The sequence below is a fragment of the Thamnophis sirtalis genome, unplaced genomic scaffold, assembly GCF_051295495.1.
Source record: "Thamnophis sirtalis isolate CommonGarterSnake01/CBP01778 unplaced genomic scaffold, rThaSir2_p1.2 scaffold_11, whole genome shotgun sequence".
NCBI lineage: Eukaryota > Metazoa > Chordata > Lepidosauria > Squamata > Natricidae > Thamnophis > Thamnophis sirtalis.
Genome location: NW_028261391.1, coordinates 5,353,312 through 5,371,992, shown reverse-complemented (window position 1 = coordinate 5,371,992; position 18,681 = coordinate 5,353,312). Strand labels below are relative to the sequence as shown.

Below are 18,681 nucleotides of genomic sequence, written 5' to 3'. Positions count from 1 at the left end.
GGAAATACCATAAGTGGCATATTATTTGTAAATGATCTGTTTCATTTGATTATAACTTTGCTCATCATTGATTCACTTGGCAGCCTGTAAAGCGATATGGAAATATATACACCCTGTGGTCTGGATCTCACCTTCTAATAGTGCTATCTGGATTCAAAGCTGTGAAAGAAGGAATGACCGGCTTCTCAGATGGATTTTCTGACCGACCAGGCGATCCTTTCATGTCTCCTCTTGAGAAAGGAGGGGGTAAGTGCAAGTAGTAAGAAATTATACATAAATTACCATCACCAGTTCATGAAGATTCCTAAGAATATTTCCCCTCAAGAGGGCACCAACAAGCTTTAATATATCCTAGGTTTTTCTACCTTGTGGCCTGACTTCATAAATTCTATAGCTGATTTCCTTGTGATGTTAATAAAGCCTAGGAATTAATCATTTTGCCATTTAGCAATGAAGCTAATTGTCAGTTTTTGCAATATTTTCTCTGACATACTGCTTTCAAAGATTTCACCCTGATGATCAGCCTTACATGGTGTAATGTTCAGAAGATTGTTTTGAGTCTTTTTTTTAAATATAAGGATGCTAGACATTTATCAATTTCATAAGGACTATCAACAATTTCATAAACTTCTTTAGACATTTCCTTAATTTGTTTATACATACTAAAACTATTACTTTGTTTGCTCAGTTATTTTGTACATTTGGACCTTCAGCTGGTCTTTGAAATATATCATTCTCCAGCTCCTTAAAGTGAAGTTGTTTTTTAAATAAAAAAATCTTGCTTTTTTTATACTACATACTTAAATCTGTCAGGTAAAGACTATCATATGATGGCTAAGCTTTTCTTGTAACATTTTGTTCATTTATTTCGTATTCTCATCCAAAATTCAGAGAGATATTTGGCAATCACCAGACCAAACTGTTTTTTAAAAAAAAAACATGAATTTTATCAGAAATCATTTATCATATTTAGAACGAGGGATAAATTTCCTGACAGTTAGAACAATTAATCAGTGGAATAACTTGCCTCCAGAAGTTATAAGAAGAGTTTTAAGAAGAGACTGGATAAGCATTTGTCTGAAGTGGTGTAAGGTTTCGTGGCTAAGCAGGGGGGTTGGACTAGAAGACCCTTCCAACTCTGCTATTCTATTCTATATGCAAATACTATCTGCTGATGCCCACAGGAATTATTCTCTCCAATGGCCATACCTGGAAACGGCATCGACACATTGGCCTCACTTCTCTGCGGAAGCTGGGCCTGGGGACGAAAAGCATTGAGCATCAAATGGAAAACAGAGCTAAGACGTTGGTGGAGATATTTAGACAAGCAAAAGGTCTGTAATTTGGGATAATGAGAATGGCTTAAGGTCTGAAAAAAGTCTTCCATTTTTAAGTATTTCAAATAAAAACAGATATATTTGATTTTTTTTTTTTTAAATTGACAAGTCCCAACTCTTTTCATCATCCCCATAGGAGCCCCTTTCTTTAAAAATTCATTATAAAACATCTTCATTTGCAGGGCAGCCATTTGACCCTTCAAATTCGGTACTAAATGCAGTTTCTAACGTCATATGTGCTTTAAGTTTTGGACACCAGTTTGATGCAGAAGATGAAAACTTCCAGAAGTTAATTCAAGCCCTTGAAATTGTTGGGAATTTTAGTGCTAATGTTTTCCATGCGGTAAGTCATCATTTCTGTTAAAGAGACAAAGCTTCCCAAATCAACTATGTTTTCCACCAGTATTTTCATGGAATCATAAAATGAAAAGTATGGAGGAAGCCTTGGGATTCATCTAATATACAATTCTCCCCAGTAGGTGTGTCTATCCTTGAGCCAGTCATGATTCCACATGAGAACCCTGGACAAGTCTTTACAGTTTCCATGTGAAGGTTTTGGAAGTGGTTTGCTATTGCTTACTTTACTGTACTATGTGATGGGGTGAGCTCCCATTCCTTTACCAGTTTCTTCCCATGTAGCAGTTTGAAAGCTTGCAAATGCAAGTAGATAAATAGGTACCACTTCGCTGGGAAGGTAACAGCGTACCATGGACCTTAGCATATAATCAGCTGACTGCAGTTCAGCAGTTCGGCTGTTCAAATCTCACTGGCTCAGGGTTGACTCAGCCTTCCATCCTTCCGAGGTGGGTAAAATGAGGACCCGGATTGTTGTTGGGGGCGATATGCTGACTCTGTAAACCGCTTAGAGAGGGCTGAAAGCCCTATGAAGCGGTATATAAGTCTAACTGCTATTGCTATTGCTATAATCATGCCAGCGTTATGGTTCTATTGGCTAAGAAATAGAGATGAACACCATCCTTGGAGTTGAACATGACTAGACAGGGGAAACCTAACCTATATTATTTTAACTTAAATTATTTAAGTTTCTTTTAGATTTCTTGACTTTCTAATGATTCACCTTTAAGTTTATAATATTTAACTGCCTTCAACATTATCTGCTTTCTACAAGAATTTGGAAATAGCTTTTCTGGAGGACTTTTGAGGTCTGACACAATGTATGTTTGCCATGTTTTTTCTGTTTTTCTTTGGTTATTAAGTGCTGACTATTATGGTGAGTTATTGAGAGCCTTCTTTTATTCTGGTAGGATATAAATAGATAACATTACTTCTTCTGTTTCTATTAGATGTATGATGAGTTCCCACAAGTAATGAAGCACCTCCCAGGCCCTCACAAGAAGGCCGTGGCTTGTAGAGACTTTATCTTTTCCTTTGCAAAGCAGGAAATAGAGAAACACAAGGAATTTCCCTCTCTGCATGAGCCACAAGATTTCATTGATCACTATCTTCTTCAGATGGAGAAGGTGTGGATTTATTGTACTTCAATACTGTATACGGGCAAGGAATTATTACATTCCTCACTATATGTAAACAAGAGTTTGTGAAGTTGCACTAGTTTAGTAAAAGTTTGATGATGTCTTATAATTATCTATTATTCTATGCATTCTATAAATTGTCATAGAGTTAAATAGCAACCACAAAGCTTGCAGTTAGAGACATCAGTTTGGGCTTACATTTAAATTAAAATGCATACAGGTAAACTTTTGTGATTCACTCTAATAAGTACACATTAGTCACTGTAGTAATATTTATTACAGTAACCAATTATAAAATAAAAACAAAGACACACAAGTTCACCGAAAGCCAAAACTCTCTTCAATCTCAGCTAAGGTGGCGCAGTGGTTAAATGCAGCACTGCAGGCTACTGCTAGATCAGCAGGTCAGCGGTTCAAATCTCACCGGCTCAGGGTTGACTCAGCCTTCCATCCTTCTGAGGTGGGTAAAATGAGGACCCAGATTGTTGGGGGCAATATGCTGACTCTCTGTAAACCGCTTAGAGAGGCCTGAAAGGCCTATGAAGCGGTATATAAGTCTACTGCTATTGCTATTGCTATTGCTATTAAGACAGTGTCTTACTCAGTGTTAATTTATTGTTTAGTTATTACTCTCATACTTTGATTTCCCTTTAGAACCATCTGGACCAGCAATCACCAACCTTGGCAACTTTAAGACTTGTGGATTCCAACTCCCAGAATTCCTCAGCCAAGTGGCTAAGGAATTCTGGGAATTGAAGTCCACAAGTCTAAAACTTGCCAAGGTCAGAGATCTGGACAATATTTATTCTCAAGACTTGCAACAAATGAAAAAAAACAAACAGAATGTTTAAAAGTTATGATATTTAATCCCCATGGAGGCAAAAAGTAACCACATAAATGTTGCAGATAATTTATTGCCATTTTTCATTTTGATCTTCAGAGCAGGAATAACCCCGACTCTACCTACAATGAAGAGAACTTGATTCAGTGTATTTTCGATATATTTTTTGCTGGGATAGATACAACCTTCGCTACTCTGATGTGGGCTCTGCTCCTCTTGACCAATCATCCTGCCATCCAAGGTGAGACAGACATGGGAACAAGGATCACTCTCTGGTTCTAAAACACATAGAAATTATTTGAAATACTGAAAGATTGTACTGAATCTATTCTTCATAATAATCTTTCTATATAGATAAGCAGAACCATGAAGGTTTAAAGGAAAGCCAAGAATGGACATCCAGAGATTCTTTTTTGACCAATAAATTATTGAGTGTGGAACTAAATAATAGAAAAAGTTTGAGGTTTGAGGTTTATTAGGATTTGTATGCCGCCCACTCTCGAGAGACTCAGGGCAATAGCAGTAGACTTATAGCAATAGCAGTAGACTTATATACCGCTTCATAGGGCTTTCAGCCCTCTCTAAGCGGTTTACAGAGAGTCAGCATATTGCCCCCAACAATCTGGGTCCTCATTTTACCCACCTCGGAAGGATGGAAGGCTGAGTCAACCCTGAGCCGGTGAGATTTGAACCGCTGAACTGCTGATCTAGCAGTAGCCTGCAGTGCTGCATTTAACCACTGCGCCACCTTGGCTCTTACAGATGCGGCTTACAGATAAAGCAGGAAGGGGGAACATATAAAAATTAAAAGGAACAGACATTAAAATTCCACAACATTCATATAGCTTAAAATGGGGCTGGATAAATCAACAGCCCCAGGCCTGCCGGAACAGCCAGGTCTTAATCGCTTTGCGGAAGGCTGGAAGAGTAGTAAGGGTCCGGATCTCCATGGGGAGATCGTTCCAGAGGGCCGGAGCTGCTACAGAGAAGGCCCTCCCATGGGGAGTCGCCAGCCGACATTGACTGGCAGATGGAATCCGGAGGAGGCCTAATCTGTGTGATCTTATAGGTCTCTGGGAGGTAAATGGCAGGAGGCGGTCTCTCAAAGTCTGAAACATTCAATACACTTTAAATGCAGAAATTTACCAAATATTTTAGACATGTTGATTTTTTTCATCTTAAATTGCATATAGAAGATCAAATTACAGTAGGATAGCGGTGTCAAACCTACGTTGCCATGGCATCACCATGTGACATGTTGGGTCTTTTTTCTCCCTTCACTAAACCAGGCGGGGGCGGGGCCAGCACGTGATACATCTGGCCCGTGGGCCATGAGTTTGACAGCCCTGCAGTAAAATAATGAATACAGGAACCAAGATGGCGGGCATGAAGCGATGTACAATGTGAGGCTCCCTAACAGGAAGTGAAGAGATGGGAGCATTGTGGGCGAAAAAGTACTTACAGTGTACTGCAGCTTCAGATGAAACAGATTATCTGGATGCCGTTCAGTCAGGCTTTAAGTGTGGTTGTGTGACAGAAATAGCATTAGTTGTATGTAGATGATCTCTATGGGGAGCAGGATGGTTTAGTACATCCTTCCTTGCTCCTCTTGAGTCTCAGTAGATTTTGATACCCTCAACCATGGTTTCTTTTGGGTCTGCTGCAAGAATTGGGGCTGGGCAGTGGTGATACGGGGCGAGAAGTCCAGCCCACAGCTGCTCCTTTTGTGCCATAGGTCTCCGTACTCTCCACTCCTTTTTAAAAATGTTGACAAAACCTCCAGGTGAGATGATCTTACACCATGTGATGAGGTATCATCAATTTCCCCATGATATTCAATTTTGAATCTCCATCCAAGTGATGCAAGAGTAACTGTGAGAGGGATGTAGGTTTCCTAGTGGACCACTATTTAAGTACGAGGAAGTAGTGTGCTGCAGCTGCCAAAAAGCCATGCAATCCTAAATTGCATCAATAAAGATGATAGCCTCAAGACAAGAAGTGATATGTCACACCTGCCACCACTTAAACCTCTAAAGAGAAGTGATTTTTGGTTCTATTTGCTGAGAAAGGTATAGTCTTATTAGATGTCAAGTGTATTGCAATAATGCATAGTCAGAACTGAGAATCTTGTGCCAAAATCCCCAAGTTCAATTTTTCTCTCCCTTATCTGCTGTCAGAACCTCTCCATTAGATAATTAGGAAAGAAGATCACAAGACTCCGTGGGTAGAAATCAAGTGTACTTTTACTAATTATAAATGATTAAAGGCATAGCGAAGCGAAGACTGATTATTTAGGCGCGAAAGCGATTGATATATAGAATAACCCATTCCCCACCCCTTGGCATCACAGTTACAGTCCAATCATAATTCTCCCAAGTGTCAGGTGTGAGATAACTTCAAAAGGCATCACGAAGATGGAATGTCGGTGCCATTAGTCCTGGCGGGAATCTCCTACGCATGCGTAGTCCGACAGGCAGCTGAGCTCCAGAACCTTCCTCCAGCACAATTAGTAACCCCTCCCAAATACCATGCCCTCCCTCCCCGTTTCATGGCATCCGAAGCAACAGCAAAGCAGAGACTGACACCTGCCTCCTATATTCCTCTATGACCAATCAGGTTCATGCAAGATGTTTCCAGAGTGGTCAGTTCAAGCGTACGTTGGTATGCAGCTGCCTTCTTTTCCCAGCTGGGTGGCCTTGAGGCAGCATCTTGGGAAGATGCAGAAGTTACTTTCATTTCCCCCCCCCCCCCAAGCATTCCCCTTTCCAACCACCTTCCCAACTATTCACGGCAGAGTGTCATTGCATGGTAGTGAGGCACAAGCAAACACAAGGTGGCAGCTGGCATGGTAGTTCTACTTTACACTGAAGTGGTGACACCACACTTAGAAAAGTGTATCCAGTTCTGGTCACCGTGAAACAAAAAAAAAGATCCCCAGGCCCTGGAAAGTGTGCAGAGAAGAGCAACAAAAATGATAAAGGATCTGGAGGCTAAATTGAATGACAAATTGTTGAGGGAGCTAGGCAGGGGTGAGATTCAGATGATTTGGACTGGTTTGGCTGAAACAGTTGCTAAAATTTTTGAATCCCACCCCTGGAGCTAGGTATGCCTAGCCTATTGAAGAGAAGTATTGAGGGTGCATGATAACTCTCTTATTTATTTATTTATTTATTTATTTATTTATTTATTTATTTATTTATTTATTTATTTGTCTTGTATGCCGCCCACTCCCGGAGGACTCCGGGCGTCTCACAAAAGACAAGGGAAAGGGGGGAAAGAGACAAAGACAACATATTAAAAACATAACCAACATTCACAATTTCCGCGGAGGCAGATGCTTCTCAGCTCCCCCCAGCCTGCTGGAACAGCCAGGACTTGGTGGCTTTGCAGAAGGCTGGGAGGGTAGTAAGGTAAGATCTCAACAGGGAGCTCATTCCAGAGGGCCAGAGCTGCAACAGAGAAGGCTCTCCCCCGGGGAGTCGCCAGCCGACATTGGCTGGCAGATGGAATCCGGAAGAGACCTAGCCTGTGCGATCTAATTGGTCTGAGAGAGGTAATCGGCAGAAGGCGGTCTCTCAGGTCTTCCAGTACATGAGAGGTTATTAACAAGTAGAGAGGACTGAGTAATTCTCTAGGGCACCAAAGGGACAAGAAGTAATATGTAGAAGCTTATCTGAAAGAGATCCAACCTCGAAGTAAGGAGAAATTTCTAGTCAGGGAGAACAATTAAGTTGTGGGTGCTCCATCACTGGGGTTTTTCAATGGGATGATAGAAGGCTCCTGCCTTAAGCAGGGGTTGGACTAGAACAGTGGTTTTCAACCTTCCCAATGCTGTGATTCTTTAATACAGTTCCTCATGTTGTGGTGACCCCCTAACCATAAAATTATTTTCGTTCCTACTTCATAACTGTAATGTTGCTAGTGTTACGAATTGCAATATAAATATCTGATATGTAGGATGCATTTTCATTATTACAAATTGAACATAATTAAAGCATAGTGATTAATCTGGCAATCTTAGTTTGGGAGAAGATCAGCCAGGCTGGGATTTTTCAGGATAAAAAACCTCCCTGCCTGCCTCCAGCAGCAGTTCGTAGTTTGCATGAGTTTCACTTTATTAAGTTTACTTTATTTTACATTCTGTTTCCCCCCCACCCAGTCTTCTTTCTTTCTTTCTTTCTTTCTTTCTTTCTTTCTTTCTTTCTTTCTTTCTTTCTTTCTTTCTTTCTTTCTTTCTTTCCATTCTCCCCTCTCTTTTCTTCTTTCTTTCTTGCCATTCATCCTCCCTTTTCTTCTTTCTTTCTTTCTTTCCATTCCCCCTTCCCTTTTCTTCTTTCTTTCTTTCTTTCTTTCTTTCTTTCTTTCTTTCTTTCTTTCTTTCTTTCCTTCTTTCCATTCCCCCTCCCTTTTCTTCTTTCTTTCTTTCTTTCTTTCTTTCTTTCTTTCTTTCTTTCCTTCTTTCTTTCCATTCCCCCTCCCTTTTCTTCTTTCTTTCTTTCTTTCTTTCTTTCTTTCTTTCTTTCTTTCTTTCTTTCCATTCCCCCTTCTCTTTTCTTCTTTCTTTCTTTCTTTCTTTCCTTCCATTCCCCCTCCCTTTTCTTCTTTCTTTCTTTCTTTCTTTCTTTCTTTCTTTCCTTCTTTCCATTCCGCCTTCCCTTTTCTTCTTTCTTTCTTTCTTTCCATTCCCCCTCCCTTTTCTTTCTTTCTTTCTTTCTTTCTTTCTTTCTTTCTTTCTTTCTTTCTTTCTTTCTTTCTTTCCATTACCCCTCCCTTTTCTTCATTCTTTCTTTCCATTCCTCCCTCCTTCCATTTTCTTTCTTTCTTCCTTCCTTCCTTCCATTCCTCCCTCCTTTTTCGTTCTTTCTTTCTTTCTTTCCATTCCCCCTTCCCTTTTCTTCTTTCTTTCTTTCTTTCTTTCTTTCTTTCTTTCTTTCTTTCTTTCTTTCTTTCTTTCTTTCCATTCCCCCACCCTTTTCTTCTTTCTTTCTTTCTTTCTTTCTTTCTTTCTTTCTTTCTTTCTTTCTTTCTTTCTTTCTTTCTTTCTTTCTTTCTTTCCATTCCGCCTTCCCTTTTCTTCTTTCTTTCTTTCTTTCTTTCTTTCTTTCTTTCTTTCTTTCTTTCCATTCCCCCTCCCTTTTCTTCTTTCTTTCTTTCTTTCTTTCTTTCTTTCTTTCTTTCTTTCTTTCTTTCTTTCTTTCTTTCTTTCTTAAATACAGTTTCAGAAGTTGTCCTTTAAATGGGATTTTAATTGGAGGCTTAAGCTACATCAAACTGTGCTTCCGTCCCGAGTGGAATTCTTTGGGGTGGAAGGAATGGATGGGCGGGGCCTGTCCTCCCCTGTGGCCTCTCCTGCCAGCTCTTTCCAGGGGCCAAAAAGCCTCTGAGCTCAGTTTAGCCCACAGGACAGGACCAGCGGTGGAGGCAGCAAAGGCAGTGTTTAGGCCCAAGGCGGCTTGAATCCCGGCATGCACCTGTCTGGGTGAGAGCCCATCCTGCCAGCTGAAGTGGGTGGCCCGACTGCCCCACTGGTCTCCTGCTCTCCGGGTGCCTTCGAGCCCCTGTGCAGGCAGCTGGGCTGAAGCAGCATCGCCAACCGCAGTCGCTTTGGATGTCCGTTGGAGCCGAGGCTGATCCACCACCCAGAAGAACCCATCTCTCTCCCGCTTCAGTGCCTCAACCTTTTCCTGGCATGGAGACCAGGCGGGGCTGCTTCTGGGTTGTGCCCAGAGGTGGGAGGAGGCCGCTTTGCCACCCAGCGCACCTGCCACTTCAGGACACGCTCCTGAGCATGGGAGATGCCAGTGGAGATGAATGGTCTTGTGAAAGGGGTTGTGACCCACAGGTTGAGAACCACTGGGCTAGAAGATCTCCAAAGTCCCTTCCAGATGTATGATTCTATTAAATGTTTTCATTTAATGTTCTAAATGCTATTCTATGTTCTGAAGTTCTATTGAGGATTAAAATTTGGAAATAAATAAATTAAACACAATACTGAAAATGTCACTTCTATTTCCATCATTTTTTTTTCCCCTAGAGAAAGTCCAGAAGGAGATTGAAGATGTGTTTGGCTTCTCAGATTCAATTTCCTATCAGGATCAGAAGAAATTGCCTTACACCAATGCTGTGATGCATGAAATGCAGCGTGTAAAATATATCTTACTAATTGGAATTCCCAGGCAAAGCTCGAAGGATGTGAAGATGAGGGGCTACCACATCCCAAAGGTGAGAAACATGTTCAGGTTGTATTGCAGTAGTCCAACATGGAAGGAAAGCAATGTATGGCAACAGGACAGAAGTTCTCTGTTCAGGAACTGCCAAAATCGAATTGGGAAGAATAGCAAACTTTTAAACAAAATTATAAAGTTTTTTATTATTTATTTTTCCTTTTCTTTCCCTTTATCCCACATCTTTCACCATCACCCAAATTATTAATCTTCTTTTTTTGAGGGGGGTGGGGGGGGGGTTCTCTCCCATACACTTCTTTTAATTCTTTTGTTTCACCTAGTCTGTATTATAGGTTCCACCACAACAGCGCGTAGGACAAAATCGCGCTCGACAAAAGCGCGCTGTGACGTCATCACAGCGCGACGAAAAAGATCGAAAAAATGTAAAAATAAAGCTAAAACCTTCCCCTAACCCCCCCAAACCTAACCCTAAACCTAACCCTAACCCTAACTCTTAACCTAACCCTAAACCTAACCCTAAACCTAACCGTTAAAGTAACGAAAAACGTAACGCTAACCCTTATCCTAACCCTAACGCTAACGCTAACGCTCTAAAGCTAACCCTAACCCTTAACCTAACCCTAACCCTAACCCTTACCTTTATGTGAATCGGCTTGCTTTAATTTAATTTTTATTAATTTTTATTTGAATTTTTCGATCTTTTTCGTCGCGCTGTGATGACGTCAAAGGCGCGATTTTGTCGATCGCGCTTTTGCCGTCCGCGCTTTTGACGGGTCACGGTATTATAACTATACCCTCTAGTTGTTTCTCCCTTCCCCGCTTTTCCCCACTGTCTAGTTCTATGGCTACCGGTTCTAAACCCCTTTTCTTCTCTCCAGCAGTCTTAGAGTTTCACCCATTTCCTTTTCACATCTTTTAGAATAGTTTCCTTCTGTTCTAATCCCTTATTCATCATCAATTGTGCTAACATCTTCTTCTTGTTGTCTTCTTCTTGTTGATTTCCCGATTGTGCTGTCTCCTCCGCTCTTTCTAGTGATTCCATTCTTTTCTCATTGTCCTGTTCTTGTTGTTCCTTGTATTATATTTTCCAATCTTTGATCTATACGATCTATACACCCAAATATCTCCTTCATCTCCTTGTGTTGTTGTTTTATAAAATCCTTAATGTCTTGGTACATCAGCTCCATTTCATTGTCTCCTCTTGCCTCCATGAAGTCTATAAAAGCAAGCTAAAACCAAATGTTTCATCAATATTGTTTGAATGTGTTTGCCCATTTCCTTATGAAAATGTTCTATTTCATCCTATATGTTTTTTTTTAACAGGGGGCCATTATTATGCCAGACCTGCGCTCTGTTCTTCTCGATCCTGAACACTGGAAGACACCTGACAAATTCAACCCAAATCACTTTTTAGATAAGGATGGGAAGTTCATTGATCGAAAAGAGTTTCTGCTATTTGGAATAGGTACGTCCATGAACCGAAAGTAACTTATAATTTATAGTTTTCCACCACCACCACCATTGAGTTATTCTGAAATCATCCTGGTCTCAACAGAAAATCAAGGAATCTGAATTCCTTCTAGTTTCAAAACTGAAGTCTGAAGTTCTCCTTAGGCTACAGAGTTTCAACCAGAAAGAAATACTGGTTATAAAGGTAAAGGTTCCCCTCGCACATATGTTCATTCCCAACTCTAGGAGGTGGTGCTCATCTCTGTTTCAAAGCCGAAGAGCCAGTGCTGTCCAAGGATGCCTCCATGGTCATGTGGTTGGCATGAGTAAATGCTGAAAGTACATGGAAAGCTATTAACTTCCCACCAAAGGTGGTTCCTATTTTTCTGCTTGCATTTTTTACATGCTTTACATGCTAGCTTGGCAGAAACTGGGACAAGTAACAGGAGCTCACTCCATTACATGGCACTAGGGATTCAAACTGCTGAGCTTTCTCTTTTTTAATATTTTTTTTATTTTCAAACAAACACAAACACACAAAACATAACATATAAACCTCTTCAACTGCATGCAGTGTGTTGATTGATTACAAGGTCTTTCTGCGTCCTTTCCGTAGTCATCACTTGAGCTTCATCAATAATCACACATTGTCAATCAAATATCTTTGTGTACATTATTATTATACTTCATTTGTTTGATTGCCACTATTGTTTCTCCATTTTAAACAAGTTGTTCTAAATATCTATCCATTTATATTATAAAGATTCATTATATCATCTTCAATATATCCAATAATAAATAATTTTATATCCTATTCTAAGTCATTCTATTATTTTAGCATTGATAACATTCTCTAATAATTTTCAATTCCATGTTTTTCCATTATTAGTATCATCAATCTAATATACATGTATACAAATTGTTATAATTGTTAAACATCCATTAAGCATAGCTATTATTACATCCTTTTTATATGAAACATATTAAATTTGAAGTAAATTTATATTATGGCATTTCATTACATCATCCTGAAATCATCCAATGATATTACATCTTTATATTCTATTCCATATAGAATTATTTATCTTTTATAAAAAGTTTGTATAAAATTTCATATTATCAATCTAGTATATATAAATGCTTTATTATCATTATTGATCATTTATTTGACTATAGCTATTATTACTTTGTCTTATGCATAGTCCTCAAAATTTAACTACATTTAACTAAATTTTATTGTGACATTTCATTTCATCATCCTGTATTCTTCCAGAAATAGGGCAGTCCAATATCTCTTGCCATTTGCAGAATCTGTATTCTAAGTGTTTTCTTGATAGGTTTTTTGTGGACTTCTCTTGACAACTTGTTATTCATTGCATATCTTATAATGATTTGAAACCCTCTATCTGTTCCTTTCATCAGCTTGACTTTTGTTATCACTGGTGTTTCTGCTGAAATTACTCTTATTTTTTCTGTCAAATTTTCTCCCTTTTCTTCATCTATATTTTGACATCTGAGATAGAGTTCCAGTTCATCAATCTCTCCTTTCTGTGTTTCGCATTTATCATTTCCCTCCACTCTCGATTTGCTGTCAGGGTCAACAATTTTCTTATCACTTTCATATGTCTCTGTGGTTTTTTGAACTTTGTCCTCAAATTTCATCATTGTTTTATAAGTATTCTCAACTCTTCCTTCTGTACTTTCTGTATTTTGACCTATAATTTCAAGTCTTTTTTCAATTATCTCAGTCATTATTAAGACTTCTTGAATTTCTAGCATAATTCTTTGCAATGTTAGTCCCTTTTCTTCTTCATATTGGGCCATCTTCCAGGTTATAAACACTGTCACTAAAACATCCAAGGCTTTTGCTAGATTTCAAACAAATTCAGTAAAGTTTTTCAGGTCAAAGCTTTCTCTTTCCTTCAAAGAAACACCTGTATAAACAAGACCTTTTCCACTGACCCTTTTAGTAAACAAAGCCAATAGCTTTGTATTATCAGATGTTGCCAAGCCTCTAGCCTCTAGATGGCATCCTTTCCCTCTGTTTTTGCCTCTCTTTCTAAGCTCCAAACTCAGAAGAGAAGAAAAAATGTTTAAAGATTATGATCCGGCCGAGCTTTGCGAGGAAAGAAACTTTTAATCCACAAATACAAAAAATGGAAAAAGTATAGAGGAAGAAGGGAAAAAAAGAACAGTCCAGTTTAAAAGTAAGATGTATTCGTAAAAAGTCCATCCATAGAAAACAAACAAAATTAATGTGAAAAAGATAACACAATAGTTTTAAACCAGGGTTAATTCGCCACTTGCTTCCTTCTGTCTTCGGTTTTATTTTAACTCTAAATCTTTTGGGTTTTCTCTTCTCTAATAATAAGGATTTTTCTCATCATTTCGACACACTATCTCTCCTATTCTGCTTCCATTTCAGGGGTCTGCCCCAACCTTCTACAGCCATTTTGTCTGCTTCTCTTGCAGCTGGCAAAAAGAACTTTTTCCTGGATCGATCAGAGGCTTTGCGATGTCCCTGAGATCAGCAGGATGTGCCCTTCTGTATCACCGTTCCTTCAGAACGGTTTAGGTCCAAAAGGATCGTCCAGCAGCAGAGATATTGACAGCAATCCTGGAGCCCCAAGATTGCATGTGATGTTGTAGCGACATCAGGTCCCGCCTCCTCAAACTGCTGACTTTTCTGATCGACAAGCTCAGCATCTTAGCCACTGAGCCACCGTGTCTCCCAGTTATATACTAGTTATATTAAATATTGTAATATACCAGTTGTAATTACATTCTAATCAGTAGAGCTTTATAAGACATGCACAAGTTTACACAATTGAGTCTGGATTTGGGGGGATAATTATTAGCTAAATCCAAAATCCAAGCCAACCTGTGACTTTTAACCAATGAGTTTTGCTCCTAGATTCCACTTTCATGACTGCAGAATTTCCCATATAGAGTGTTGCATTCCTGCTCATATACCAACAAATCTTTCTCCATTGGTGGTGCAGTTAGCAAAGGGCATAAAAAGGACAGCTTTGATTATGACAGATATGAAAACTATTGTTGTCCCAGAAAGTTCAGGTCGTATATCTTGTGTGCAGGCCCAAAGAGGCATACAAGACAAGTGGGAAGGAAAAGAAATCATAAGATACAACCCTTAGGGATAGTCATTAGGATACTAAATAAGCAATTAACATAAATCATACTGGGATACTAAATAAAACAATATAAATCATAAGATACAAGCAATATAGTTATAGTCATAAGAAGATAAGGAAATAGGTAATAAATGAGAATAATAATACACCTCTACTAGACTGATTGACAGTGTTGTGGGAATTACTTGCTTAACAAAGTGATAGCATGGTGGGGGGGTTTGGTGTGCAATGTCCTGTCACATCGTCTTGAGGGACGAAATTGAAACAGTTTATGTCCAGGATGTGAGGGGTCTGTAGATATTTTCTCAACCCTCTCCGCTTCCTTCCAGAGCATCCCGATTTCATCAGCCTAGAGACTGCCTGTTTATCACAGGCTTGAAGCACTTCCTTGGGTCTATCAGGGATTTTGCAATATTCCTGAAACCACCAAGGCTTTGTCTTCCTGATCACCATCTCTATGGGATGGTTTAGGTCTCAATGGACCCCCCCCCCCAGAGCAGCAAAAGTGTCAACGGCGGTCTCAGAGTATTGAGACTGCACGTTGTAACATCATTACGTGGCTCCTCCTTCTCCCATTTTTATAGTTTTGAGTGTGTTCAGTTCAGCCACACCACAAGGCTAATTGTTCAACCTCCCATCTGTTTGCAGATTTGTCATTGTCTCGAATGAGACCAATCATTGTTGGATCATCTGCAGACTTCAATACTTTAACATCACTTTAGAGATGTAGTCATTGTAGGAAGAATTGTTAAAATAAAAAGGAAAGTTTTAATCAAGAAGTCAAAAAATAAAGCAACAAGAAGCAGAAGAAAAAAACCAATCAGTTCACTTTAAGAGGAGAGATGAAGAATGTTACGAGCATTTTAATTTTAATGAGGACCCAGATTGTTGGGGGCAATATGCTGACTCTCTGTAAACCGCTTAGAGAGGCCTGAAAGGCCTATGAAGCGGTATATAAGTCTACTGCTATTGCTATTGCTATTGTTTTTTTAAAAAAACATTTATTGTAAAGAAAAGAAAAGAAAATGTTGGACATTGTGAAACTGTCTTGGCGGTCTCTCCACCAAGCAGCAAATAGCCCAAATCTTTTCAATACATACAAGCAATGGGAATTCAATACACATTGCTACTTACTGATTATGTATACATACTTAATCTCTTTTACATGATTGCAATTGCAATTATAATTACATAATATACTACCTATATTGCCTTTTGTTTCAATCTATGCAGTCATTGTTGTATAGAGAGAAGAGAAGTGGGGAGAGCACACAGCTCGGGGGCTTTGCTAATCGTACAGGTATCTGATGTGATTTTGCCTAGTTTCACCTGCTGTTTCCCATCTGTTAGGAAGCTTATGATCCACTGAAAAGTGTGTTCAGGCATGGATGGCTGAATCAGTTTAGTTAGAAGAATATCTGTCATGACGGCATTGAATGCCAATCTGAAGTCCACAAAAAGGACCCTTGCATAGGTCCTTGGAGATTCAGGATGTTGTAGGATGTAGTGCAGAGCCGTGCTAACAGCATCATCTGCCAATGTATTTGCTCAATAGGGAAATTGCAAGAGGTCTATGAGTTAAAATTATGCTCAAAGATACTAGGTCAACATGGAAATCTTCAGGTATTAGGAATCTATTCTGATTTCCTTCATGATATGGTTATACTCTGGAGTGCAGCTCATTATCCTCTTTATATGTCTCATCTACAGGTGATCGTGTATGCATGGGACAGCAGCTGGCAAGAATTGAGACCTTCATCTTTCTGACCAGCCTGTTGAGGGCCTTCAGCTTCCGGTTGCCTGAAGGAGTGAAAGAACTCAACGAAGAACCTGTTGCAAAGATGATAATGCGCCCGCACCCTTACAAACTGTGTGCTGTTCCCACACAGGCTTAAATGTAAACACCATAAAAAGCATAAAACTAAATCCAGAGTTTCTGTTCAGAATGATATATAACTACCGTATATACTCGAGTATAGGCCGACCCGAATATAAGCCGAGGCACCTAATTTTACCACAAAAAACTGGAAAAGTTATTGACCCGAGTATAAGCCTAGGGTGGGAAATGCAGCAGCTACCGATAAATTTCAAAAATAAAAATAGATACCAATAATGCCATTGCCCATTGAATAACATATACAGCCTGCCTGTGCCCATTAAATATACAGTAGCCATTGTAAAAATTTGCTCTGCATAACAAATTATTATCACACAATACCGGTGTATTCAATGAAATACTTCACTCACCTCATGATGCTGATGTCCCGCTGTGATGATGATGTCCCGCCTCCTATGACACACGGCACAGTGATTCCTATCATTGGATCACTGTACCAGAGGAGGTGGGACATCGCTATGTGGCTGCTTGCCATAACGAGGAGGAGGTGGGACATCCGTGCAGAGCGGCAGGAGGGGGAGGAAGGGGAATCGTAAGATAGCCCTGCATTACATTAGAACGTGAGGAGGGGGGATGGTGCGGTGCACGCTGCGCGGCAAACTGACACAGAGGGAGGGGAAACTCAGGGGCGCTGGGCCATTCACGAGCGTCACCCAGCGGCATGGCCCCGCCCCTTTTTCTCCTCCATTTCGGGCAAATTTTTCACTGACTCGAGTATAAGCCGAGGCGGCTTTTTTCAGCTCAAAAAGTGGGCTGAAAAACTAGGCTTATACTTGAGTATATACAGTATTCATTTAATCTTGTGTTTTGCTTCTGTTTACTCAACACTGAAACCTGCTCAATGTATTGCTGCTTCAAAGATCAGGAGATTGTCTATGCAAAAGTTGCCGCATGGTTAAGTTTTCTTTTTCTTTGTTTCCCCTTTGGATGCCAATAAAACATTACTTTCCATTAATTCTTAGCATCACTTTTTTTTTTCATTTTGAATAAATTTTTCCTAGGGAGTTTTCCAACCAGAGCAAACTTTTACCAATAGCCCAAGGGATACCATGCTTGAAGGTGTATAAAGCTGCCAACAGAATTAACAGAACAAGAAAAAAATTACCTTGATGCAAGCTCAAGGTAAACTGCTCCAAACTCGATTGCAGAAAAGACAACTTCAGCAACAGAGCGCTCAACGCCTGGCATGCTCTACCTGACTCTGTTGTTACATCCTCAAACCCCCACAGATTGAACCTTAAACCCTACTGTGGACCTCACCCCATTCCTAAAAGATCCGTAAAGGGGGTGTGCATAAGCGCACCAGCATGCCTACCGTCCCTGTCCGACTGGCTCTATTTATTTGTACTCATTTCCTTTGTTCTTGTCCATGTTTATATTAACACCTGCTATCTTGTACATGTTTGACAAACAAACAAACAAACAATAAATGGCTGTGCCACCCATCTAGATCCCAGTGCAGAAACATCCACATCAGGGGTGGGTTTCTCGGCCCATTCCAACCGGTTCGGTTGGAACGGGGCCGGCAGCGTCCTCGTGCACGCGCCCGGTGCACGAATGCATACTAGCGTCTGCGCAACGCTCCAGCTGCTCCTGGAGGATTGCACAGGCGCTGTATGCATCCTGCGCATGCGTGGAAGCGCAGAACTCGTCAAAACTGGGTAAGGACCGCGGGCGGGCAGGTGCGCCCTTCGCCGTTCCCGGATGTTACTTACTTCCGGGTTCGCCGACCAACCGGTTCGCAGGGACCGCCGCGAACTGGTTGAAACCCACCCCTGATCCACATGGTAACCAATGCATTTTTTTCATTCCTGTATATTTGCAGGTTTCTGGTCAGCACATATAAGTCTTCACAAAATAATGACATATGATATTACAGTATCTGTGAGTTCATCCAACTTTGCAGAGGTATCTTCAAAAACATTCCAATCAGTGCAGTCAAGGCAAGGCTGGAGCTTTAGCTTTGCCTCCTCCTCACTGATTTAATTGTTGGTTTCATGGTTTTAAGTCATGCAATGATTAAAATGCCCCACAGCTGCTCATGGTAAAGACTGATAAGCATCTTTTAATGTTGCATAGCAATGATCTTAAGTATTCTTGCCTCTAGTGAGACAATTGATACGCTGAAATTATTTTCGTATGGTGAAATACAGTGGTTTGGGAGGGGCAAGCTCAGTTATTCTTCATCTGTCAAAATAGCCAGGTTATCCTCCTCCTGGTTGCTCTTCCATTGAAATCTTCATTTATGTCAAGGTGTATCAGAGGTCTTTGTAGATTAGCATTATTGTTCATGCAACCCTAATTCATTAACTTTCTCAGTATTTCAT

At 40.1% G+C, this 18,681-nt stretch overlaps 1 protein-coding gene across 1 annotated transcript; it reads left to right on the top strand.

The window, feature by feature from the left end:
* The first annotated feature begins 1,174 nt into the window (after positions 1 to 1,174).
* Positions 1,175 to 16,557, top strand: LOC148043461 (cytochrome P450 2J2-like). Its single transcript, XM_087726109.1, has 7 exons — positions 1,175 to 1,334; positions 1,520 to 1,680; positions 2,642 to 2,818; positions 3,771 to 3,912; positions 9,706 to 9,893; positions 11,180 to 11,321; positions 16,168 to 16,557. The coding sequence occupies exons 1-7, from the start codon at positions 1,175 to 1,177 to the stop codon at positions 16,350 to 16,352; spliced, it is 1,155 nt and encodes a 384-aa protein (XP_087582235.1). The 3' UTR covers positions 16,353 to 16,557.
* The last annotated feature ends 2,124 nt before the right edge of the window (positions 16,558 to 18,681 follow it).

What these genes read in the sequence shown, in the direction of transcription:
- LOC148043461 (XM_087726109.1), top strand. Translation starts at nt 1,175, where the DNA reads ATGCCCACAGGAATTATTCTCTCCAATGGCCATACCTGGAAACGGCAT. An exon ending in ATCTTCTTCAGATGGAGAAG is followed by an intron (nt 2,819 to 3,770) that starts GTGTGGATTTAT and finishes TTTGATCTTCAG; the next exon opens with AGCAGGAATAACCCCGACTC. An exon ending in CAATCATCCTGCCATCCAAG is followed by an intron (nt 3,913 to 9,705) that starts GTGAGACAGACA and finishes TTTTTCCCCTAG; the next exon opens with AGAAAGTCCAGAAGGAGATT.